The sequence below is a fragment of the Mustelus asterias genome, chromosome 11 (assembly GCF_964213995.1).
Source record: "Mustelus asterias chromosome 11, sMusAst1.hap1.1, whole genome shotgun sequence".
Lineage (NCBI taxonomy): Eukaryota > Metazoa > Chordata > Chondrichthyes > Carcharhiniformes > Triakidae > Mustelus > Mustelus asterias.
This window is the reverse complement of record NC_135811.1, coordinates 78,236,961-78,263,243: the sequence shown is the minus strand read 5'-3', so window position 1 is coordinate 78,263,243 and position 26,283 is coordinate 78,236,961. Positions and strand designations below refer to the sequence as shown.

General features: G+C 45.5%; 1 protein-coding gene across 1 annotated transcript in view; it reads right to left on the bottom strand.

The window, feature by feature from the left end:
- The window catches only part of LOC144500609 (sodium channel protein type 4 subunit alpha-like), a 204,459-nt gene that overhangs the window by 31,443 nt on the left and 146,733 nt on the right, over positions 1–26,283 (bottom strand). The window contains exons 18-23 of the mRNA XM_078223811.1: positions 23,583–23,624; positions 20,880–21,003; positions 17,182–17,336; positions 14,732–14,905; positions 12,503–12,625; positions 1,137–1,421 (exon numbers count right to left, since the gene is read on the bottom strand). Of these exons, the coding sequence (XP_078079937.1) occupies positions 1,137–1,421; positions 12,503–12,625; positions 14,732–14,905; positions 17,182–17,336; positions 20,880–21,003; positions 23,583–23,624 (903 nt within the window). The remainder of the gene's footprint in view (positions 1–1,136; positions 1,422–12,502; positions 12,626–14,731; positions 14,906–17,181; positions 17,337–20,879; positions 21,004–23,582; positions 23,625–26,283) is intronic.

The window sequence follows — 26,283 nt, the reverse complement described above, 5'->3', positions numbered from 1 at the left end:
CCTCGCACTTTGGAAAGCGGGCAGTTAAGTTATTTGTGCCTCCAGAGTGCAGGCTGAGGAAATGAGACACATCATTGAGGCAGAGTGTGTAATTACAGTGTGACCAGTTTGTGTAGTCCATATCCATTATAAATGTGGACAGAGGAATTTATAAAGGCACAGTTGACAGGAAGTGCACACAGATACAATTTCTTAAAATGCAAGACATTAATAAATGTTTATTGACACCAACCTTTCAATTTTTGAGTCACAATAATGATGTGCATATTCATGGCAGGACCCAAAATTCAAGGTCATTTTCCAATAAGCGAAGAATTCCATTATAGCTTTAGAGTCTTACTGTTGGTTAACTTATCTCAAATACACTTCATATGCTGGCCATTGTTATAATCAAATCATGTGGGGGCTGGACAGAGTAGATGGATAGAAATTGTTCCTGTTTGTAAAAGTATCAATAATGAGAGGGCACAGATTTAAAGTGATTTGCAAAAGAAGTGAATGTAATGTGAGAAAAAACTTTTTCACACAACGGCCGGAATCTTTACTGTCTCACCCGCCACGGGAATTGGAGTGGGCGAAAGGCGGAGCATGGGAAGATCCGCTGACCTCGGGCGGGATTTGGGTCTGGGATGTGTGCTCAAGGCAATTTCAGTCGAGGTATTCAAGAGGGCATTAGGAGATAATTTGAATAGAAAAAATGTGCAAGATTATCAGGAAAAAGCAGGGGAATGGCACCAAATCATAATGCATATTTGTAGAGCTGGTGCAGACACGATGGGCTGAATGGCCTCCTTCTGAGCCGTAACAATTCTGTGATAAGACTATAGATGTGGCAGTAAGCGCTTTTAACCCAGGAGAGCTATCAATCTAAAGAGTGAATGTCAGTCGGTTATCTAACAATGAAAGATTATTACAGCTGAAGAAAATCCTGTCCTTACTCAATTGTTGCAACAGCACATTGTACAGTGGGCGACTGCTGAGAACTTGGAGCTCCGTCTGAGTTTCCCAGCCTTTTAATCAGTGGCTCCAAGGATAATTTAGTTGCCCTAACTGCCACCTTGGCTGACTGTTACCGTAAGTGTAACTATTAAAGTAAATAAATCAACTGTTGCCACAGAAGTAATGCTGTCACTTACCACCTGGAGTAAGGAAAGATATCCTTGACCAACATTGTCAAAGTTGACCTTCAAGTTGACCCATCGCACTTCATTGGGCGTCACTGCAATGTATTCCTCGCAAACACTCCGGTTATTTACTTCATGCATGGAAAACTGTTCAGAGGTTGTGGTGTTTATGCACTTGGCAAACTTTCCAGCAAACAAGTTCACTCCCATTATACTGAAAATTAGCCAGAAGATGAGACAAACCAAAAGCACGTTCATGATGGATGGGATAGCACCAACCAGTGCATTGACAACCACCTACAAAGACACAATAGAAGCTATTATTGTCACAGGACGTAAAATACATCCAACCAAATTCCTCCAAATATACAACAAAGAAAATACATACTGTGTTGTTAGTATAGAATCCCCACAGTGTAAAAGGAGGCCATTTGGTCCATCGAGTCTACACCGACAACAATCCCACCCAGGCCCTATCGCCTTAACCCCCATATTTACCCTGCTCATCTCCCTGGCACAATTTAGCATGGCCAATCAACCTAACCCGCACATTTTTGGTCTTAGCTATGAGGAGAGATTGGGTAAACTGGGGTTTAAATCCTGCCAGTGGCCAGGGACAGCAGGGTGTGACTGCAAGTCAGGCAGGTAAAGGGAACCAGCAGTCAGGAACTCAGGAGCCTCAGCCCTTGACCCTGTCCAACAGGTACGAGGCACTTGCTCCCTGTGTGGATGGCAAACAGGGCTGCAGGAAGGATGAGTCAGCTGACCAAGGCACCATGGTTCAGCAGGCCATTCAAGGGGAGGAAGTAAATAGGCAAGTTGTAGTTGTAGGGGATTCTATTATCAGGGGGATAGATAGGATCCTTTGTGAGCAGGATAGAGTGTCCCGCATGGTATGTTGCCTGCCCGGTGCTAGGGTGCGGGACATCTCTGACCGGCTTGAAAGGATACTGGAGAGGGAGGGGGAGGATCCAGTTGTTGTGGTCCATGTTGGTACCAACAACATAGGCAAGTCTAGGAAAGAGGACCTGTTTAGAGATTATAAAGAGCTAGGATTCAAATTAAAAAACAGGTCCTCAAGGGTCATAATCTCCGGATTACTGCCCGAGCCACGTGCAAATTGGCATAGGGAGGCAAGAATAAGGGAAGTTAACACGTGGCTGAAAGAGTGGTGTGGGAAAGAAGGGTTCTTTTTCATGGGACACTGGCATCAGTTTTGGGGCAGGGGGGACCTATACCGTTGGGATGGTCTCCACCTGGACCGAGCTGGGATCAGTGTTCTGGCGAAGAGAGTAAATGGGGTGGTCAATAGGACTTTAAACTAGAGATTGGGGGGGAAGGGAAAGTCAGGGAACCAAGAGGTGAAGGAATCAGTGGGAAGCGTAGCTGCTTAGGATTACAAAAAATCACGAAAAGACAGCACTCAGGAGAGGTTACGATAGTCCCCATCTCACAAAATATGACACAGTGTCTGGAAAGGCTCAGTAGACCAAGGTCCACCACACTACGAAAACAAAAAGGGACGGTCAATAGGGAATTAAAGGTGCTATATTTAAATGCCCGCAGTGTCCGGAACAAGATAGATGAGCTTGTGGCCCAGATTGTGACTGGCAGGTATGATGTGGTAGGCATCACAGAGACGTGGTTGCAGGGGGTTCAGGACTGGCAGTTAAACATCCAGGGATTCACAACCTATCGAAAAGACAGAGGGGTGGGTAGAGGGGGCGGGGTTGCCTTGTTAATTAGAAATGAAATTAAATCAATAGCACTAAACGACATAGGGTCAGACGATGTGGAGTCTGTGTGGGTAGAGTTGAGGAACCACAAAGGCAAAAAAACCATAATGGGAGTTATGTACAGGCCTCCTGACAGTGGTCAGGACCAGGGGCACAAAATGCACCACGAAATAGAAAGGGCATGTCAGAAAGGCAAGGTCACAGTGATCATGGGGGATTTCAATATGCAGGTGGACTGGGTAAATAATGTTGCCAGTGGACCCAAAGAAAGGGAATTCATTGAATGTTTACAGGATGGCTTTTTGGAACAGCTTGTGATGGAGCCCACGAGGGAACAGGCTATTCTGGACTTAGTGTTATGTAATGAGCCAGACGTGATAAAAGATCTTAAAGTAAGGGAACACTTAGGAAGCAGTGATCATAATATGGTAGAATTCAGTCTGCAATTTGAAAGAAGGAAGGCAGAATCAGATGTGAAGGTTCTACAGTTAAATAAAGGTAATTACAGGCGCATGAGGGAGGAACTGACAAAAATCGACTGGAAGCAGAGCCTAATGGGAAAGACAGTAGAACAGCAATGGCAGGAGTTTCTGGGAGTAATTGAGGACACAGTGCAGAGGTTCATCCCAAACAAAAGAAAGGTTATCAGAGGGGGGATTAGGCAGCCATGGCTGACAAAGGAAGTAAGAAGTTTAACAACACCAGGTTAAAGTCCAACAGGTTTATTTGGTAGCAAAAGCCACACAAGCTTTCGAGGCTCTGAGCCCCTTCTTCAGGTGAGTGGGAATTCTGTTCACAAACAGAACTTATAAGACACAGACTCAATTTACATGAATAATGGTTGGAATGCGAATACTTACAACTAATCCAGTCTTTAAGAAACAAAACAATGGGAGTGGAGAGAGCATCAAGACAGGCTAAAAAGATGTGTATTGTCTCCAGACAAGACAGCCAGTGAAACTCTGCAGGTCCACGCAACTGTGGGAGTTACAAATAGTGTGACATAAATTTATGTCACACTATTTGTAACTCCCACAGTTGCGTGGACCTGCAGAGTTTCACTGGCTGTCTTGTCTGGAGACAATACACATCTTTTTAGCCTGTCTTGATGCTCTCTCCACTCCCATTGTTTTGTTTCTTAAAGACTGGATTAGTTGTAAGTATTCGCATTCCAACCATTATTCATGTAAATTGAGTCTGTGTCTTATAAGTTCTGTTTGTGAACAGAATTCCCACTCACCTGAAGAAGGGGCTCAGAGCCTCGAAAGCTTGTGTGGCTTTTGCTACCAAATAAACCTGTTGGACTTTAACCTGGTGTTGTTAAACTTCTTACTGTGTTTACCCCAGTCCAACGCCGGCATCTCCACATCATGACAAAGGAAGTCAGGGAATGCATCAAGGCAAAAGAGAGAGCCTATAATGTGGCAAAGAGTAGTGGGAAGTCAGAAGATTGGGAAGGCTATAAAAACAAACAGAGGATAACAAAGAGAGAAATAAGGAAGGAGAGGATCAAATATGAAGGTAGGCTAGCCAGTAACATTAGGAATGATAGTAAAAGTTTCTTTAAATACATTAAAAACAAACGGGAGGCAAAAGTAGACATTGGGCCGCTCCAAAATGACGCTGGTAATCTAGTGATGGGAGACAAGGAAATAGCTGAGGAACTTAATAAGTACTTTGCGTCAGTCTTCACAGTAGAAGACATGAGTAATATCCCAACAATTCAGGAAAGTCAGGGGGCAGAGTTGAATATGGTTGCCATCACAAAGGAGAAAGTGCTAGAGAAACTAAAAGGTCTGAAAATTGATAAATCTCCGGGCCCAGATGGGCTACATCCTAGAGTTCTAAAGGAGATAGCTGAAGAAATAGTGGAGGCGTTAGTTATGATCTTTCAAAAGTCACTGGAGTCAGGGAAAGTCCCAGAGGATTGGAAAATCGCTGTTGTAACCCCACTGTTCAAGAAGGGAACAAGAAAAAAGATGGAAAATTATAGGCCAATTAGCCTAACCTCAGTTGTTGGCAAAATTCTAGAATCCATCGTTAAGGATGAGATTTCTAAATTCTTGGAAGTGCAGGGTCGGATTAAGACAAGTCAGCATGGATTTAGTAAGGGGAGGTCGTGCCTGACAAACCTGTTAGAGTTCTTTGAAGAGATAACAAATAGGTTAGACCAAGGAGAGCCAATGGATGTTATCTATCTTGACTTCCAAAAGGCCTTTGACAAGGTGCCTCACGGGAGACTGCTGAGTAAAATAAGGGCCCATGGTATTCGAGGCAAGGTACTAACATGGATTGACGATTGGCTGTCAGACAGAAGGCAGAGAGTTGGGATAAAAGGTTCTTTCTCAGAATGGCAACCGGTGACAAGTGGTGTCCCGCAGGGTTCAGTGTTGGGGCCACAGCTGTTCTCTTTATATATTAACGATCTAGATGACGGGACTGGGAGCATTCTGGCCAAGTTTGCCGATGATACAAAGATAGGTGGAGGGGCAGGTAGTATTGAGGAGGTGGGGAGGCTGCAGAAAGATTTAGACAGTTTAGGAGAGTGGTCCAAGAAGTGGCTGATGAAATTCAACGTGGGCAAGTGCGAGGTCGTACACTTTGGAAAAAAGAATAGAGGCATGGACTATTTTCTAAACGGTGACAAAATTCATAATGCTAAAGTGCAAAGGGACTTGGGAGTCCTAGTCCAGGATTCTCTAAAGGTAAACTTGCAGGTTGAGTCCGTAATTAAGAAAGCAAATGTAATGTTGTCATTTATCTCAAGAGGCTTGGAATACAAAAGCAGGGATGTACTTCTGAGGCTTTATAAAGCACTGGTTAGGCCCCATTTGGAGTACTGTGAGCAATTTTGGGCCCCACACCTCAGGAAGGACATACTGGCACTGGAGCGGGTCCAGCGGAGATTCACACGGATGATCCCAGGAATGGTAGGCCTGACATACGATGAACGTCTGAGGATCGTGGGATTATATTCATTGGAGTTTAGGAGGTTGAGGGGAGATCTGATAGAAACTTACAAGATAATGAACGGCTTAGATAGGATGGACGTAGGGAAGTTGTTTCCATTAACAGGGGAGACTAGGACGCGGGGGCACAGCCTTAGAATAAAAGGGAGTCACTTTAGAACAGAGATGAGGAGAAATTTCTTCAGCCAGAGAGTGGTGGGTCTGTGGAATTCATTGCCACAGAGGGCTGTGGAGGCCGAGACGTTGAGCGTCTTCAAGACAGAAATTGATAAATTCTTGATTTCTCGAGGAATTAAGGGCTATGGGGAGAGAGCGGGTAAATGGAGTTGAAATCAACCATGATTGAATGGTGGAGTGGACTCGATGGGCCGAATGGCCTTACTTCCGCTCCTATGTCTTATGGTCTTATGGTTCTCCCTGGAAAGACGGAGAATGAGGGGAGATCTAATAGAGGTGTACAAGATTATGAAGGGGATAGATAGGGTGAACGCTGGGAAGCTTTTTCCCAGATCAGAAGTGACGATCACGAGGGGTCACGGGCTCAAGGTGAGAGGGGCGAAGTATAACTCAGATATTAGAGGGATGTTTTTTACACAGAGGATGGTGGAGGCCCGGAATGCGCTGCCAAGTAGGGTGGTGGAGGCAGGCACGCTGACATCGTTTAAGAATTACCTGGAAAGTGACATGAACAGCCTGGGAATGGAGGGATACAAACGATTGGTCTAGTTGGACCAAGGAGCGGCACAGGCTTGGAGGGCCGAAGGGCCTGTTTCCTGTGCTGTACTGTTCTTTGTTCTTTGAAACCGGAGCACCTGGAGGAAACCCATGCAGACACGGGGAGACACCCACGCAGACACCCGAGGCTGGATTTTAACCCGGGTCCCTGGCACTGTGAGGCAGCAGTGCTGACCATTGTGCCACCGAGATGCCCATTTACAGAATAAAAACAGACCATTCGACCCAATTAGTCTATGGCAATGACTATGCTCTTAATGAGCTTCCCATCTTCAATTCGCAGTATCAACATTTCATTTTTTTTCTATCTCTTATTTATCTAGCTTCTCATTAAATATGTTATTCCCTCCAATTGCTCCTTGTGGACTTTCTTGGATTTATTAGCGGCTGTGATATCTTTCTAGTTTTGAGCATAAGAACATAACAAACAGGAGCAGCAGTAAACCATTCTGCTATTGAACAGGATGGTGCCTCAACTCCACTTTCCAGTCCACTTTCCATATCCCCCAAGGGATCAAATGTCCGCCTATCTCAGCCTTGAATAAACCATGAGAAGAAGCATCCACACTCCTCTGGGATAGACAATTCCAAAGATTCCAAAGAGTAAAGAAATTTCTCCTCATTTTGGGTCTAAATGATTGGCTTCTTATCCTGTGACTGTGTCCCCCCACACCCCCGCCCCCAACAACCCCCCCCTCCCCCCTCCTCCCCCCACCCCACCGTGTTTCAGATTCCCTAACCAGGGAATCAAGCCCTCAGTGTCTCCCCTGTCAAACCACTTCGGGCCTTATGGCCGGAATTCTCTGGCTGTTCACAATGGCAGGATTCCTGCCGGCATCGCACCCCCACCCATGGGTTCCCCGCTGGCGGTCTCGTGGGGTGACGTCAATGGGAATTCCCATTGACAGCGGTGGGACCAGAGAATCCCACCACTAGCAAACAACGCGCCACCTCCCGCTGACGGAAAACACGCGGCTGGGAGGCCGGATAATCTTGCTCTATATGTTTCAATGAGATCACCAACTCCAGATCTTCCAAACTCCAGAGTAAAGGCCCAATTTACACAACCCCTCGACATAGGAAGACCCTTTCATCCCAGAAACCAATCTAGTGAGTCACTGTGCCGCCTGCTGCCAAAGCAAGTTTATCCTTTCTTAAATAAGGAGATCAAAACTGCACATAACCAGAAGTCCCATCAATGCCCTACACAATCGTAGCAAAACTTCCTTAGTCATATCCCCTTGCAACAAGGGCCAACATGCCATCTGCCTTCTTAATTGCTTGATAACAAAGAACAAAGAAAAGTACAGCAGAGGAACAAGTCCTTCGGCCCTCCAAGCCTGTGCCGATCATTATGTCCTAACTAAACTAAAGAAAAGCCTTCTGCCCTTAGTCTGTATTCCCTTCCTATTCATGGACCCATTCAGATGTTTCTTAAATGTTGCCAATGTGGCTGTTTCCACCACCTCTTCTGGCAGCACGTTCCAGATGCCCCCCTCCCCCCCCCCCACCACTCTGCGTGAAAAACCTCCCCCGCACATCTCCCTTAAATCTTCCCCACTCTACTTGAACCTGTGCCCCTTTTAATTGACACTTTCACCCTGGGAAAAAGCTCTGACTGGCCACCCTGTCTATGCCTCTCCTAATTTTGTAGACCTTTAACTTCCTGTGTTCCATGAGCACAGCTGGCCTCTCTGAACTTCACCATTTAAGAGTCCCACACCTTTTAAAAATGTTATTTTCTAATCAAAGTAAATAACTTCACACCTCCCCATATTATAGTTGTCTCTCTGCCACCTTGTTGCACACTCATGGAGACTGTCATTATGTCTTTGCAGTCTTTGAGACAATCTCACAGCTGACATTCCCATCAGGTTTTGTATCATCCGCAAACTTGGATACATTTCTTTTGGCCCCTTTGTCTAAGTCATTAATACTGATCACCAGTGGACGCATCTTCTGCACTGAATCCTAGTGCTTTATTTTCATTCTTAAATGTCTACCTGAGGAAGGTTATACAACGGCCGGAATTTTCCGGTATCCCACGACTCCGCTGCCAATGCCAGCAAGCGTGGAGAATTTGGCATTCAGCCAAATCCCCGTTCACAGCAGCGGGACTGGATAAGCCCAGCCACGGGCGAGGTCGGAGAATTCCGGCCAATTTACTTTGTAATTCTGCTGTAACACACTGGGGTAGATCGTCAATTTCAATATTAGAAAAACCCTCACTTTCATTTAAATGAATGAAAATTGACATTTTCGATGATGAGTGACTCATCTGCAACATTAGTTTCATATAAGGTGGCAAATGGAAAGTCTATCACCTTGTGCCCCCAGAAACCACAGGAATGTTTGAGGGTTGTGCTCAACAGTTTAGGTACCAACCATCATTCATATTCTCCCTTGGAGAGCAGATGTTGGAAATCGGGAATGTCTGTGTCAGGCACATGGAGTGGAGAAGCTGTGGTCTTTTTCTTGGATGGAGAACCCCCATTGGTAGACAGCGAGCATGATTATCTGCCCCCACTAGGAACTATCTACCTGTTTGCCACATTCTAGGGCCAGATTTTCCATGTTTTCCCCTCTCTGCTGTTCTTTCGTAACGATGGTCCTCTTCCAATGGGTTTGGGGGAGACCTTTTGGGGGATGGGGCATGTAAAATTCCATGACGGCTTTCCCACCCCATCCTGTGTGCAATTTTACAGTGGAATGGTTCAAGCCTGGCAAGCCCAACCTGCCCTTCCCCTTACCCACATCATCTGAAACCAAAATCCCACCTGGTCCCAATTTTGAGGTAGGCGGGAGGAGTTGTTGAGTAGGGGGGATACTGAGAAAGCCACCTTGGTCAGAGCTCAGGCGGAAAGGATTTGTGGGGCCCCTTTATCGTAGGACTTCTTTCAGCATCAGACCGTCCACCCTCCCAAAGGTCTGCCCTCCCTCTCCCCCCATCAGTTCTCCCTATCCCCCCCCAGCCTGTCCAGTAACACACCGATGCCCCCTCTGCCAACCCGGCGTTCGCCAACCAGGACCTCACCTCTCCTTTCCTTGAGATCCCTACTCCCGTAACTACCCCGACCTGAACAATCAGATTGGCTGGCTAGCAGTCCTCAAGGTGAGACTTTGCCTCGAGTGAGGGGTAAAAGTTCTAACTCCAGTAAATTGCCACAGGGCAGCCAAAATCATAGAACCATAGAATCCCTACAGTGCAGAAGAGGCCATTTGGCCCAGCAAGTCTGTACTTGCCCTCTAACACAATATCGTACCCAGGCGCCAGCCCATAACCCCACATATTTCCCAAGGCCAATCCACCTAACCCACACATCTTTGGACTGTGGGAGGAAACTGGAGGACGCAAAGGAAACCCACGCAGACACGGGGAGAACTCCCCGTTCCACACAGTCACCCAAGACCAGAATTGAACCCGGGTCGCTGGCGCTGTGAGGCCACAGTGTTAACCACTGTGCCAAACCAGTGAGGCGAGGGCAGGAAAATCCATCTTCTGAAAACTCCTGCCTATGCACGTCTTCCCTGACTCACCCTTAGTTTCTATTCTTGTATTATATGACCCGCACCCCCCATTTTGTCATGTGACATTATCACTTCTGTTACTTAATTATTCATGGCCTCAAACTCATCAATGATTTTTCCATTTTGTTCTTTCCCTCCATCCTCCTTTTCACCCCCATCACATTTCCCTGGCTCAGAACTTGTTTGAAAGTCATTCATCTCTGTAACACCTTCATTTCTCATGGCGGATCATCACCACAAATACTAACGCTAATACTGAGGTCCCTATCTGCTTCAAGAAGACGGCCATCATCCCGGTACCTAAGAAAAACCAAGCAGCGTGCCTTAATGAGTATCGGCCGGTGGCTCTGACAACCATCATTACAAAGTGCTTTGAAAGGTTAGTCATGGCACGAATCAATTCCAGCCTCCCGGACTACCTGGATCCACTACAATTTGCCTACCGCCGCAACAGGTCCACAGCAGACGCCATTTCCCTGGCCCTGCACTCAACCCTGAAACATCTAGATAACAAGGACACCTATGTCAGACTCCTATTTATTGACTACAGCTCAGCCTTCAACACTATTATTCCCACAAAACTCATCTCCAAACTCCGTGGCCCAGGCCTCGGCACCTTCCTCTGTGACTGGATCCTGAACTTCCTAACTCACAGACCACAATCAGTAAGGATAGGCAACAACACCTCCTCCACGATCATCCTCAACACTGGTGCCCCACAAGGCTGTGTTCTCAGCCCCCTACTATACTCCTTATGCCCCTATGACTGTGTGGCCAAATTCCCCTCCAATTCGATTTTCAAGTTTGCTGATGACATCACCGTAGTGAATCGGATCTCAAACAATGACGAGACGGAATACAGGAATGAGATAGAGAATCTGGTGAACTGTTGCGGCAACAATAATCTCTCCCTCAATGTCAACAAAACAAAGGAGATTGTCATTGACTTCAGGAAGCGTAAAGGAGAACATGCCCCTGTCTACGTCAATGGGGACAAAGTAGAAAGGGTTGAGAGCTTCAAGTTTTTAGGTTTCCAGATCACCAACAACCTGTCCTGGTCCCCCCATGCTGGCACTACAGTTAAGAAAGCCCACCAACGCCTCTACTTTCTCAGAAGACTAAGGAAATTTGGCATGTCAGCTATGACTCTCACCAACCTTTACAGGTGCACCATAGAAAGCATTCTTTCTGGTTGTATCACAGCTTGGTATGGCTCCCGCTTTGCCCAAGACCGCAAGGAACTACAGAAGGTCGTGAATGTAGCCCAATCCTTCACGCAAACCAGCCTCCCATCCACTGACTCTGTCTACACTTCCTGCTGCCTCGGAAAAGCAGCCAGCATAATTAAGGACCCCGCGCACCCCGGACATTCTCTCTTCCACCTTCTTCCATCAGGAAAAAGATACAAAAGTCTGAGGTCACGTACCAACCGACTCAAGAACAGCTTCTTCCCTGCTGCTGTCAGACTTTTGAATGGACCTACCTTGCATTAAGTTGATCTTGCTCTACACCCTAACTATGACTGTAACACAACTTTCTGCACTCTCTCGTTTCCTTCTCTATGAACGGTATGCTTTGTCTGTATAGCGCGCAAGAATCAATACTTTTCACTGTATGTTAATACATGTGACAATAATAAATCAAATAAAATCACATCAAAAAACCCGATGGTGGGGGAGTCTGGAACCAGGGGTCACAGTGTGAGGATCCGGGGTAGACCATTTAGGACGGAGGTGAGGAGACATTTCTTCACCCAAAGAGTGGTGAGCCTGTGGAATTCATTACCACAGGAAGTAGCTAATGCCAAAACATTGAATGTATTCAAGAGGCGGCTGGATATAGCATTTGGGGTGAATGGGATCAAAGGTTATGGAGACAAAGCGGGATTAGATTATTGAGTTGGACGATCAGCTACGATTGTGATTGCGGAGCAGGCTTGAAGGGCCAAATGGCCTCCTCCTGCTCCTATCTTCTATGTTTCTATGACCCGCAGAATGTTCGGCATTCCTTGTTCCCAATCATTGATATAAAGGGTGGAATTTTCTCGTCCCATCTGCCACGGGAATCGTAGCGGTCGGGACAAGACCATGTAAGGATCTGGTGACCTTGGGCGGGATTTTCCAGTCTTGGGACGAGAGCAGCTGGAAAATTTCAGCCCAAGTGTCCAACGGCCATTTATACCATCACTCTCCCCAAATACACTGAGAAGCATTGGAGGGTCCGCATTTTAGGCAGAGGATGACTCTTTTGGAAATAAGTCTTTCACTGTTCAAACACCACAAAGGAAACCAAGCCTGGTTGATCGAAGATGAACTGATTCTTTCGAAACATTACAAAGTGCGACGGAGAGATCACTTTGCAGCAACTCTGACTGAAAAATCTAATTTGATTGAAATTGAGATTAATTTACCCTCATTCCCTCAAACCGCGACAGAGCTCGCAGTGGTCTCAAGGCTCTCAGGGTCCGGAGAGATTTAATGGGTCCCAATTCATCATAGCCGAGGATCTTTGCAGTCAGACTGATTAAAGATACCTTAAAGAAGAGGAAATAGAAAAATAGAAGTTTTCTTACAGCCAAGTAAATACAGTAACAATTATTTTTAAGATTCCACACATTATAATAATGAAGAAAAAGTTATTCAGACATCAACTGCACTTCTGATATTTAGCAACATTAGTGGGCGGCTGGCACAGTGGTTAGCACTACTGCCTCACAGTGCCAGGGACCTGAGTTTGATTCCCGGCTTGGGTCACTGTCTGTGTGGAGCCTGCATGTTCTCCCCGTGTCTGCGTGCCTGTGGGTTTCCTCTGGGTGCTCCAGTTTCCTCCCACACACCAAAGCTGAGCGGATTAGGTGGATTGGCCATGCTAAATTGCCCCTTAGTGTCAGGGGGACTAGCTAGGGTAAGTGCATGGGGTTATGGGGATAGGGCTTGAGTGGGATTGTAGTCGGTGCGGATTCAATGGGCCAAAAGGCCTCCTTCTGCACTGTAGGGATTCTATGATTACTGAACCTGCAAGATATAATCCTTTGCAGTGGGTAACATTACATAGGTACGAATGCACCATGCAAAGTTTCTGATGAGACTACTGCTGCGAAGATAGATCGGAGAGGTAGGGACTGTTCTCCTTGGAAAGAAAAAAGCTAAGGGGAGAGATGGGTTGGTCAGAGTCGATCGGGAGAAACTCATAAGAATATTTCGAGTGACAGGGCGCAGATTTAAAGTGATTTGTGAAAGAAGAAAATGTGATTTTAGAGAAAGCTTTTTCGCACAGCGAGTGGTTCGGGTCTGGAATGCCCTGTGTGGAAGTGTGGTGGAGGCAGGTTCAATCGAAGCATTCGAGAGGGCATTAGATGGTGATTTGAATGGAAACAATGAGCCCGATTTTACCATTGCGTCACGCCCGCTTTTGGGTGCGAAAATGTGATAAAGTCGGGCGTGAGGCCATTAACGCAATCCGTGCCCACGCTTGTGCTGATGGCTACTTTACCGAGGCCCGGGAATGCATTTGCATGCATTTAAATTGAATTAATGAACTACCTGCCCAACTTTATCAGCATTCCCCCCTTTACCACCACGTTCGCCAATCCGGAATCGCGCCAAAATGGACATGCTGAATAAAAGCCTGTCTCGGGCGCTCCAGCTGCTGAAGAGGTAAGTTCAGAGCTTCCAACGGCTCTCTGACTCAGATCGGTGGTGGGGGGAGAGGGAGGCAGGCCAAATCATTCTCTGGTGAGGGAGGAAGAGGCGGGTCAGATGTACCTCGAGGCGGGGGGGGGGGTGCGGGAGGGAGGGCAGATCATTCTCTGGGGGGGGGTGCGGAGAGTGAGGCCAGATGATTCTCTTGGGGAGAGTGGGTGCGCGAGTGGGGCCAGATCATACTCTGGTTTGGAGGGGGAGGAGGGAAGTGGGTAAGATGTATCTCTGATGGAGGGGAGGTATGGGGGGAGGCCCGGTCACTCTCTGGTGGGGGGGGGGGGGGGCAGGGGGGTCCGCTGCCACTCTGTGGGCAATCGGTGGGGGAGAAGGGGGCAAGGGGTCGTGATCAGTCTGGGTAGCGGGGTGGGAGTGGATAAGGGGTCAGTGATGTCTGTGGGGGCCATCACTCCCGCTTTTTGCTCCCGGGGCGCTTTATCCGCTTTCTGCGGCCCGGGAGCGATCTGAAATGGGCGCGCTTTTTCAAATTTTTTTCTAACTGCGCTGCGCAGTTCAGAGCTCCAATCGCTTCGGGCGCGCTAAGCCCCACCCACAGCGCAATTCAGACCGGCGATTGTTTTTTCAACCTAAGTGCTAAAGGTTCACTAATGACCTTTAGAGAAGGAAACCTGCTGTCCTTAACTGGTCTGGCCTAAATATGCCTGAGAACAGATCCAACAGATTTGAATTGCGCCCAGATTCAGCACTTAGAATGAAAATGGTAAAATCGGGCCCGATGTGTAAAGATATAGGGAAAAGGCAGGGGAATGGCACCAAATCATAATGTTTAGAGAGCCAGTGCAGACAGGATGGGCTGAATAGCTTCATCTACACTGTCACAGTTCTGTAATTCTGTGAATGATTTTCAACCTAAAACATGAGTTTTGCTTTCCTCTCCCTAGATGCTGTCAGTCCTATTGCGTATTTGCAGGAATACTTACGTCAACAATTAAGAAGTCCAGCCAACACCATGCATTGGTGAAGTATGTTTTGAACCCATATGCAATCCATTTGAGCAGCATTTCCACCACAAAGACATATGTAAACACTTGGTCAGCATACTCGAGCAATGTCTTAATCACCTTTCTGTTTTCAATGTATATGTCTTCAAATGCCTGCAAGCAACAAAACAGTTTAGACCTCTGCTCCCATGAAGCTAGATTTAAACATTATCACACAACTATTTAATTTATTGTTTAAAATGGACCATCTCTTCTGGTCTCCAGATCATCGGAGGCTGGATGTACAAATGAAGATGCACATCTGGGGAAGATGTTTGCATAGTGGTAATGTCGTTAAATTAGTATTTCGGAGACCCAGGGTAATTATATGGGACCTGCGTTCGAATCCCACCATGGCAGATGGTGGAATTTGAACTCAATTTTCAAAAATCTGGACTGAAAAGTCGAAGGATGACCATGCAACCATTGTCAATTGTCGTAAAAGCCCATCTGGTTCACTAATGACCTTTAGAGAAGGAAATCTGCTGTCCTTAATTGGTCTGGCCTAAATATGACTCCAGACCCACAGCAGTGTGACTGACTCTTAACTGCACTGAAATGGCCAGCAGTCAGGAAAGGACCTCACCCCAATGGAACATCCCAGTGGGTGCAGATAGCAGCCCGATCAGCACTCAGTAAAGTACCCCATCCCACCCCACAGAGACTACTTGGAACATCTCTGGGCCTGGGGACAGCACTTCCAGCTCTCCGGGGACCTCCTCACACCAAGCAGAAAATTTCCAGGCCCTGTCTCCAACCTTCCCTACACTCCAGGGGCTGCAGCTGCCTAAAACTTACCTCCTTACTCCTGTTCAATGCTGCCACGCCGGGTCCCAACTTTTATACAGCAGTTGTAATCCCCGCCAGCATGGCGTTATACCGGAGAGGGAGGAGACGCTAGCGGGAGCGAAGATTCTAGTCACAGATCCATTAATTCGATGGTAAGGTATGTAAATGCATGCTGATGTCTGTTACTCTGATTTTCAGCATGGATCTGTTGATGCGAAATAACTTAGGCTGGGTGATGCACTCAGGGCTGGACGCCCAGCGCAGATTGTGCCGCTTGAATCTCCCGGTCCACTGCGCTAAAAAATCAGCGCAGTGGGATGGGAGAATCGCCCCCCTACGCCCCCCACCCCCCCTCAACGCTCCCCCCTCCCCCCACATGTTTATCAGATAATTATTAGGAATGTAATTTGATTTCATGAATGTCAAAATTTTACAATTTTCCAAACAAAAAAAACTCACCAGCAACAGGGTTGTTTATATCGAGTTTATATGATATATTAGCAGGTCTGTCACAGTCTTACTAACAGGGAATTCAAGGAGTCATTAACGTGAAATTTGAAAAAAATGACAAACTAGCATTGACAAGTGGTAAGTGTGGCTCTTATAAGAAGTGATCACCACACACAAAATTTCTAATATGCTTTATAATGAGAAGCACATTGGACTGAGAGAGGAAACCCAATGGTCACACATAGGTAACATCAGAGATTTACTTGGAGAAACCTCCTGATTGAAGGGACACCATTCTTCGAGGACACTTGATGGCAAAAGGAGGCCGGAAAAGGTGCCTGAGAAAGGAATCCCAGTGAACTAGAGTCCAAGGACTGAACCCACCTCCTGGAAACACTGCCAAGTGTGCGGTCGAAGATGAGGTTCTGGGATTGGGCGGCATGGCAGCACAGTGGTTGGCACTGCTGCCTCACAGCACCAGGGACCTGGTTCGATTCCCAGCTTGGATCACTGTCTGTGTGGAGTTTGCACATTCTCCCTGTGTTTGTGTGGGTTTCCTCCGGGTGCTCCGGTTTCCTCCCATAATCCAAAGATGTGCAGGATAGGAGAATTGGCCATGCTAAATTCTCCCTCAATGTATCTGAACAAGTGCTGGAGTGTGGCGACTAGGGGACTTTCACAGTAACTTCATTGCAGTGTTAATGTAAGCCAACTTGTGACTACTAAATAAACGTTACTTTATCAGCCACGCAAAGACTCACAGAACCCATGACCATTAACACGCAGTTCCTTAGGTGGACAATCATACTCGTTAGCAAGTGATCGCCGAAGAAGAAAGTCACACATAGGTATCACTAAAATTATAGATCATAAGACGTAGGAGCATTAGGCTATTCGGCCCATCAAGTCTGCTTTGCCATATAAAGTTTACAATGGATGTACACCTCAAATATGATCAGCTTCTTAATTTTAACCCATGTATAACTCATATGTACAGAATTCATTCACAAACAGAACAACATAAGCAAACTATTAGCTTTTACTCAATGTATGTTTCCAAATCCGGATGCGTCCAAAGTATCATACATTACAAATCACAAATACAGCTTACACACGGCGCAGCAATTTACAGGGAAGGTGTAGAGACTTACCAGAGCTCCGCTGCTGAGCAGAATCATAAAGATGATAAACGTCTCAAACCAGTTGTGTTCCACAATCCTGAAGCAGGTTTTCCTGAGATTCCACCACATCTTGCCCCGATCACTCTTTAGATCAATGTCGAGACGGGGACAGACTCTCAAACAGCCTGTATAAACAATTCAATTGGATTATTGTAAGCTCCTTTCTGCCTATAGTGTAACAGTGTAACATCTAATATTTCCAGCATGTAGGGGGCTAAGAACATTTTACCTTTGTGGTTAATATAATAGAAATACGGCAATACGGCGGCACGGTAGCACAGTGGTTAGCACTGCTGCTTCACAGCTCCAGGGTCCCGGGTTCGGTTCCCGGCTCGGGTCACTGTCTGTGTGGAGTTTGCACATTCTCCTTGTGTCTGCGTGGGTTTCCTCCGGGTGCTCCGGTTTCCTCACACAGTCCAAAGATGTGCGGGTTAGGTTGATTGGCCAGGTTAAAAATTGCCCCTTAGAGTCCTGAGATGCATAGGTTAGAGGGATTAGTGAGCAAAATATGTGGGGATAGGGCCTGGGTGGGATTGTGGTCGGTGCAGACTCGATGGGCCGAATGGCCTCCTTCTGCACTGTAGGGTTTCTATGATTTCTATGAATACATGAGGTGGGATTCCCCCCCTCCCCCCTCAATGTTTTCTGTTAGTGGAGGGAGCTTGCCATTGGCTGCCAGCGGGATCTTCCAGTCCCGCCAATGTCGATGTCGTTTTGCGTGGCTCACCCATCCCACCCACAGGAAACCTGCTGTTTTGGAGGGGTGGTCACTTTGGTTCTGTCAGCCGTAAAATCCCCTCCTATGGTTTGTAATGCCCACTTGTACCTGCTGCTATTACACATACAGGCTGGAACTCTTTGGCTACTCAGATGGCAGGATTCTCTGGTCCTGCCGGCAGTGCACCCCCTATCACGGGTTTCCCAGAGGCGTGGGGTGGCTTTAGTGGAAATTCTCTTTGACAGCGGCGGGACCAGAAGATGCCAACATCAACAAACGGCACGGAGTCTCCCGCCGCCGAGAAAGACGCTAGAGGGAAGGCTAGAGAATCTCACCCATCAGGTAATTTTATAATGCAAGTGTTAGCAGAGCAGCACCAAAGCTGAATTTGTACTTCATGTTATGATGGCCACGAAGGACATGGGTGATCATCGAAAGATGTCCCCGTGGTCTTCGTGGAGTACGAACTCCCTTATTGAGCGAGAGAAGGCATGCCCAATGGCAAGTGAGCAGCGGAGGTCAAAATCTGTTGCTCTAATCCCGATGGTTGTCATCGGTCCCCGGGTACAGACTTTTGCTGTGAACCTTGGGTGCGGCTTTTGTCTTGGTTTCCAAGGAAGGGTTTCTGATGATGGGAAACTGGCCTTAGCTAAATTACTACACTTCATAAACTGAGGTAGGAGCAGGAGATATCTGGAATACTTCAAAAAAGGTGACTGATAAAGTGGTGACGTTCTGCTGGGAGCTTGATTATGATTCAAAGGATTTGAAGAGAAGAGATGTTAAAGTCTATCTTTAAAGAAAAGTCTGGCACATATAGGCTGTCGAATCTGACATACCTCCTGGTTAAAACATTTGTGGATGTTCAGAAAGAAAAAACTTGTATTTCTTTAGCAGTTTACACATTCTCAGGATGTTGTGAGGTACTACAGTCAGGGAATCAGTTTGAATTGTAGTCACTGTAGTAACGTAGACAGATGGAGCAGCCAGTTTGCACAAGGTTCCACAAGCAGCAAATGGTCGTAGCGATCAGAGAATCGGACTTATTGATGGTGGGTGAGGTTTAAATGTTGGCAAGAACATTGGGTGAAGCCACACATTTCTTTGAAGAAAGTCCTGGGAAATTTATGAATACTTGATATGGTTATAACGGGGTGATCTTTTAATGCCTCATTCAAAAGATGCCATCTCCGTATGTCAGTGAAGTGTTACTCTTGATCAAGTACTTAAGTGGTCAATTGTAGGTTTGAACAAATAACCTTCTTAACCAGGGACAAGGCTGGCAAAGGGTACTGCAAAACACTTGACAAATGATGAAATAATTGGAGCCAATCAGCATGGCTATATGGTAGTGGAGGGGGAAGATCATGCTTGACAAACCTATTGGAATTAAGATGATATCAGAGTTCAGATAATGGAATTTTGTCATAGAGGTTGTTTATTTAAGTTTATATATTAGTGTCACAAGTAGGCTTACATTAACTGCAATGAATTTACTGTGAAAATCCCCCAGTTACTACACTCCAGCGCCTGTTTGGGTACACTGAGGGAGAATTTAGCATGGCCAATGCACCTAACCAGCACATCTTCCGAACTGTGGGGGGAAACCGGAGCACCCGGAGGAAACCCACCTAGACATAGGGAGAATATGCAGACTCTGCACAGACAGTGACCCAAGCCAGGAATTGAACCCAGGTTCCTGGTGCTGTGAGGCAGCAGTGCTAATCACTGTGCCACCTTGCCGTCCTTGTTTATACATCAACAAAGCTCTTCATACACAACTGCACAGCAGGTTAGTCAACCAGGTTAATAAAAACAGAATAGGTAGCCAGCCATTGAAGTGGACTGGCACCAAAGCGTTATCTGAGAGAGTGCCATCAGGATCAAGTCAAGCTTTTACTATCGATGCTTTAAGTCGATTATTTGAAGGCAGAAGGAAAAAAACAGTAAAATGGGGGAATAAAAATATTGGTTTGCATTGGAATTGTATACTTTAAAATAGAACATCAGTAAAACAGGGAAATAAGAATACTTAAACAAAAACAGAAAATACTGGAAAATGTCAGCAGGTCTGACAGCGTCTGTGGAGAGAGAATAGAGCCAATGTTTCAAGTCTAGATGACCCTTTGTCAGAGCTTTGGGGATCAACTTTGACAGAATTGGATCCCGCTGGCGGGAAGGGTCAGAAAATTCCGCCCATTGAATATGAAGCAGGCATGATGCTTCCTATGGTCTAGCCCTGTTCCTATTTCTTGTGTTTTTAAGAGGATGTGTAATTGTGCCACAATAATTGTATTGGATTCATCCTCATCCGTAACTTTTTAAAAATTCGTTCATGGGACATTGGCATCGCTGGCTGATCAGCATTTATTGTCCATCCTTAATTGCCCTTCCTTAATTGCCCTTGGAGGGCAGTTGAGAGTCAACCACATTTCTGTGGCTCTGGAGTCACATGTAGACCAGACCGGGTAAGGACAGCAGATTTCCTTCTCCAAAGGACACTAGTGAACCAGGTGGGTCTTTATAACAATCGTCAATAGTTTCATGGTCATCTTAATTCCAGATTTTAAAAAACTGAATTCAAATTCCACCAAGCGCTGTGGCTGGATTTGAACCTGGGTCCCCAGAACATTAGCTGAGTTTCTGGATTAATGGTCCAGCAGTAATACCACTAGGCCATCGCCATCTGAACTTATACAGTTCTGGTCACCGTATTACACTAAGGATGTTGAATTACAATGAGAAATTGCAGGAGCTGAGATTGTAAAGTGGTGCCTGTCCTTTGCTTCATCTCCCTGAGAATGGGAGCTCACCATGATGGAATGGAGAGTGCAAACTCCAAGTCTACAGCTGCCTGGTACAATATGTCGGAAAGCCAGGACGATGGTTCACATGTCTCCTCCATTTCCCCCTTTCCTTCCTTCTCCGCCACCTCTATCAGTGCCTTTACCTTCTGTCAAACATGCTTCTGGTTCGTTATTCTCAGCATTCGCTTCTTCCACCTCCTCTACTTCTTCCTCCTCAGCTTTCAGATCCACAGTACTGCACAGAGAAGGATCTATATTCTTTTTATCCTATGCAGGGATGAAATAGTGGGTATAATGTAACACAGATGTAGAAATGTGCTGCCGTAAAATTCTTTACGTACATTCAAAAGTGTCCATGTGGCACGATAAACAAGAAAGTCTTTCTAGAAGCTTAAACTCTTGGCACTCCTGTCCACATATACACAACTCTTATTTTCTGTGAGCGCATTTGTTCTCAATGCAATTAAGCTTCTGACCAATTAATTTTGCTCTTTGCATGTAGATTTAACTGGTCCTTGGTGAACATGATTACAAAGAACACTAAAGAGCACTGTTACAACAGTGCCAGAGTTCGAAATGAAAAGCTGGTGAGGATTCCTGTAAAGGAATCCCAAATAGCCCATGAGGTCATCCGATTTGTTTCCATCTGGGGAAGGACATACCAAGGAGACTCTATGCTAGATTGTTCTATATCTTCTGACTTACTAGCCCATTAGTTTGTATAATGATAAATAAGGGGTAAATTTGACCTTGACTTTGTGACGTTAGTGTACCTTTAAGAAAGTTTTTTTAAAAAACATGATTTCTGCAGCTCACAGCTTCAGTGATGTCATTATTGTTGCCAGACTGACTATGATGAGTCCTTTTATTGCTGCTTAAGTGGCTTAAATGGGGTTGATTGTGTTTACTCTGGGATTAATTTTATGACTTGCATTGTTAGGAGGATGGTGATGTGTTTTTGGACCTTTTTTTCAGTGAGTTTAAGCAGTTTGGAGCTGCAGGTTTGAGTTTTAGTTTTAGAAGGGACAGCAAGCTAAAAAGAAATGTTTTCCCTCTCTCCCTGTTTTTTCTTCTTTGGAAATTCTCTTGTTTTCCAGAAGGGTGAAAATCTGCTGTTGTTGGAGGCTGGACCAGTGTCTCTCTGATGTTTTGGGAAGCTGTCTTGTCTTCAAACTGTTCTGAGTCTCAAGAGCATTTAACTGAAGAGTTCAACTAACGGCCTCAATCCTATTATCACATGAGCAATAGACATTGCTGTACTGAACCAGTTTAAAGGGTTGTTTATGGAGGTTGGTTTGATTGGAACAGCTTATATATATTCATTAAGTGTTATACATTATTGGGGTTGTTTTGTTTCTTGTTTGTAATTGATAAATGTTCTTGCTAATTTTCTTACTGTACATGTTAACTATATTCTAAATAAACTTTGTTTGATAAATGCTCCTTACTGGGTCATTTGAATCATACCTGAGGTGAAACATATCATGCTTATCCTAGCTAAATTCAAGATGCAAAACTTATGATTCAGGCGGGCTTCATAAAACACTTTGGAGTTTCTGACCTGAACCATAACAACTTCAATGGAAAAGAAACTTGGCAGTGGTATAAAATGGACTGCTGATTGGCTATCCACCACTTTGTAATATCATCCCATAGTTTCTGCAAATATTGGAATTATTTTCCATTGGGTAGACAACACAGTCTTTCAACAAGATGATAAGTAGCGTGCCAATATCCATAGAGGCTCCTAGTAATGTGTTAATATCTGCAAAGAGTCCCTCTACCCAAAACATTTCAAAAGCATTGCAAGTAGCTGTGTACAGTGTCAACATCCAATGACTCATTAATGGATTGTGGAAAACAAGAATTAATGAGACAGATTTTAGTTGGGCACAATGTCTACCACATCAGGGTTAGAAGGTCACACTTGCAAGCTGCATGCCAGCACATGGGTAAATAACCTGCACTGTATCAAGAATCCCTACAGTGCAAAAGGACACCACTTGGCCCATCGGGCCTGAACCGACAACAATACCACTTAGGCCCTATTCCCGTAACACCACATGTTTACCCTGCTATTCCCCCTGACACCAAGGGCAATTTACCATGGACAATCCACCTAACCTGCACATCTTTGGAGTATGTGAGGAAACTGTAGCACTCAGAGGAAGCCCACACAGACCCAGGGAGACCATGCAGACTCCTCACAGAGTGACCCAAGGCCAGAATTGAACCCGGATCCCTGGTGCTGTGAGGCAGCAGTGCTAACCATTGTGCCACCGTGCTGTCCTGAAGGAGTGCTGCACTGCTGCAAGTGCTAATCTTTGGTTGAGGCGCCGTTACGCCCATCAAGTTGTTGACAATTGCCCCACTATTAGAGAAAGATAGAAAGATAGAAACATAGAAAAACTACAGCACAAAACAGGCCCTTCGGCCCCACAAGTTGTGCCAAACATATCCCTACCTTTTAGGCCTACCTATAACCCTCCATCCTAATAGAAACATAGAAAAACTACAGCACAAAACAGCACAAGATATCACAATGAAGTTCACAATGATGTACTTTTGAAATGGAATTACTGTTGTCATATAGGTAAATGAATTGTCATGGATAATATTCCTCCTTGGACAAACCTCAGCACATTGTATTGTCAAAAAAGCCTACCATGTTTTCCTACGTAACAGGAATCCATTGCACATCAAAGTAACTGTGTGTGTAAGACACACATTGCAAGGTGATAGGCATCTATATAAATGCGAAAAAATTCAGGCCCACTGCAGGCAAGAAATTCCAACTAGCCACCAATCTTAGTGAAAATCATACAGATATTCTAAACAAAACTTACAGGTTTGAGAACTTCAGCTTTCTTTGGTAGTAGATCCTGACCCTGAATAGAAAAATCAAAATATCATTTTAGTCTAGTTACCAACTGAGGGTTGACATATTTAGACATAGTTCTCCCAACACTATCTCAAACAGTATAAATATCAATCCTTAGGCAATGATTTTCATAAACAAGATCAATCTTTCAGTTTGCAATTGTGTCTGCCATTGCAGATGCAATTCATTTAATGCTGTTTCTTACTTCCTAAGAGGACAGGTTAGCGACCGGATCCTAAACCTCAACGGAATTTGCCATATAAATACCATGGCTGCAAGAGTGGATCAGAGGCTAGGTATCCTGCAGTGTGTAACTCACCTCCTGAGTCCCCAGAGCTTGTCCACAAGACACAAGACAGGAACGCCTGGATAAGTGCAGCTCCAACAATGCTCATGATCCAGGAGAAAGCAAGCCGCTTTCATCCACAAATGTTCAATCCCTCCATCACAATGGCAGCAGTGTATACCATCTACTAGATGCACCACAGGAACTCCTTAATCAACACCTTTCAAGCCCATGATCACCACCATCTAGAAGGACAAGGGAACATGGAACACCTCAAGTTCCCCTCAAAGCCACCCACCATCCTGAATTGGGAATATATAGGGGCAAATTTTCCCTTCCAGCCCGCCACGGGAATTGGGCAGGTGAGGGTCAGACCATGGAAAGGTCCGTTGACCTCGGGGGGGATTTTCCAGTTTCGGGGGAGTGTGGCCGGAAAATCCCACCCATTGCCATTCCTTCATTGTCACTGAGTCAAAATCCTGGAACTGTCTTCCTAACAGCACTGTGAGTGTACCTACACTACATGGACTTCAGCGGTTCAAGAAGGCAGCTCACCATCTCAGGGCAATTAGGGATGGGCAATAAATGCTGGCCTCACCACTCATACCCACATTCCAAGAATGAATTTTTAAAAACTGAGATCTGCAGGATTGGGCCAGAATGGCTCAAAAATATGTTTTGCCCTTTGCTCTGTTTTAAGGTATTTGGATTCTGTTGACCCTCCTCAGTGTCAGATCTGAGATTGGGAACCCATAACAGCAGAATATTGGCGGGTCTTGATTGAAGCAATAATCTGATAATACGGAATCAAAACATTGCTGACTATCCAGGGTTAAAACCTATAAACCACATAATAGAATATTTATTAATTTCCTGGGTAGTTTTATCTTCACAGATCAAAGGAAAAGGTTCAAATTTCAACAAACTGTTCTGACCCAATCATTCAAATATTGGCAAAACATTAAGATAAAATATTAAGACTCAATACATTGTATTTCAATTACCTGCCATCAAATACTTTAGTTACTGAATGATAATGGTCAAAATTGCAAGGTGCCATATTAACCTTTCCTCTAGAATGGGTGGCACAGTGGTTATCACTGCTGCCTCACAGCGCCAAGGACCGGGTTCAATTCCAGCCTTGGGTCACTGTCTGTGTGGAGTTTGCATGTTCTCCCCGTGTCTGCGTGGGTTTCCTCCGGGTGCTTCGGTTTCCTCCCACAGTCCAAAGATGTGTGGGTTAGGTGGATTGGCCATGCTAAATTGCTCCTTAGTGTCAGGGGTAATGGCAGGGTAAATATGTGAGGTTATGGGAATAGGGCCTGGGAGGGATTGTGGTCGGTGCAGACTCGATGGACTGAATGGCCTCCTTCTGCACTGTAGGACTCTAAGATTCTACGACAGAGAATTCATTCAGATCAATTAGTTTTTGCAACATTCCCCCATTTTGCTACTCCAAAATCCTGTAGTATTTCTAAAATGTTAAACTATATTTTTTTTTAAATCACATTTTGTAAACTGAAATACAATTGAAGGAATTACCTATTAGCTTCCTACAAAATATATCATCAATCTATTAATTCTAAGCTATGAAGTTACTGATGACATTAAAGAAGGTAGTCAAAAAGGCATACGGCATGCTTGCCTTCATCGGCTGGGGCATTGAGTTTAAAAATTGGCAAGTCATGTTGCAGCTTTATAGAACCTTAGTCAGGCTGCACTTGGAATATAGTGTTCAATTCTGGTCACCACACTACCAGAAAGATGTGGAGGCTTTGGAGAGGTTACAGAAAAGATTTACCAGGATGTTGCCTGGTATGGAGGGCATTAGCTATGAAGAGAGGTTGGAGAAACCTGGCTTGTTCTCACTGGAGTTACGGAGGTTGAGGGGTGACCTGATAGAAGTCTATAAGATTATGAGAGGCATGGACAGAGTGGATGGTCAGAAGCCTTTTCCCAGGGTGGAAGAGTTAATTACTAGGGGGCACAGGTTTAAGGTGCGAGGGGCAAGGTTTAAAGGAGATGTTCGAGGCAGATTTTTTACACAGAGGGTAGTGGGTGCCAGGGGAGGTAGTGGAAGCGGATACGGTCGTAACTTTTAAGGGGCATCTTGACAAATACATGAATAGGATGGGAATAAAGGGATATGGTCCCCAGAAGGGTAGGGGTTTTAGTTAAGTCGGGCAGCATGGGCGGTGCAGGCTTGGAGGGCCGAAGGGCCTGTTCCTGTGCTGTAATTTTCTTGGTTCATCTACTGTGAAGGGGTGACCCAGTTGCAAGCTAGTTGCCTTGATTATAATCCTCTTTTCTTGCCCAGTCAGAATGCTGCGTGAGACCAGCTAAGGATAGGCTGAGTCCACTACTGGCCCGAGGTTCCTCC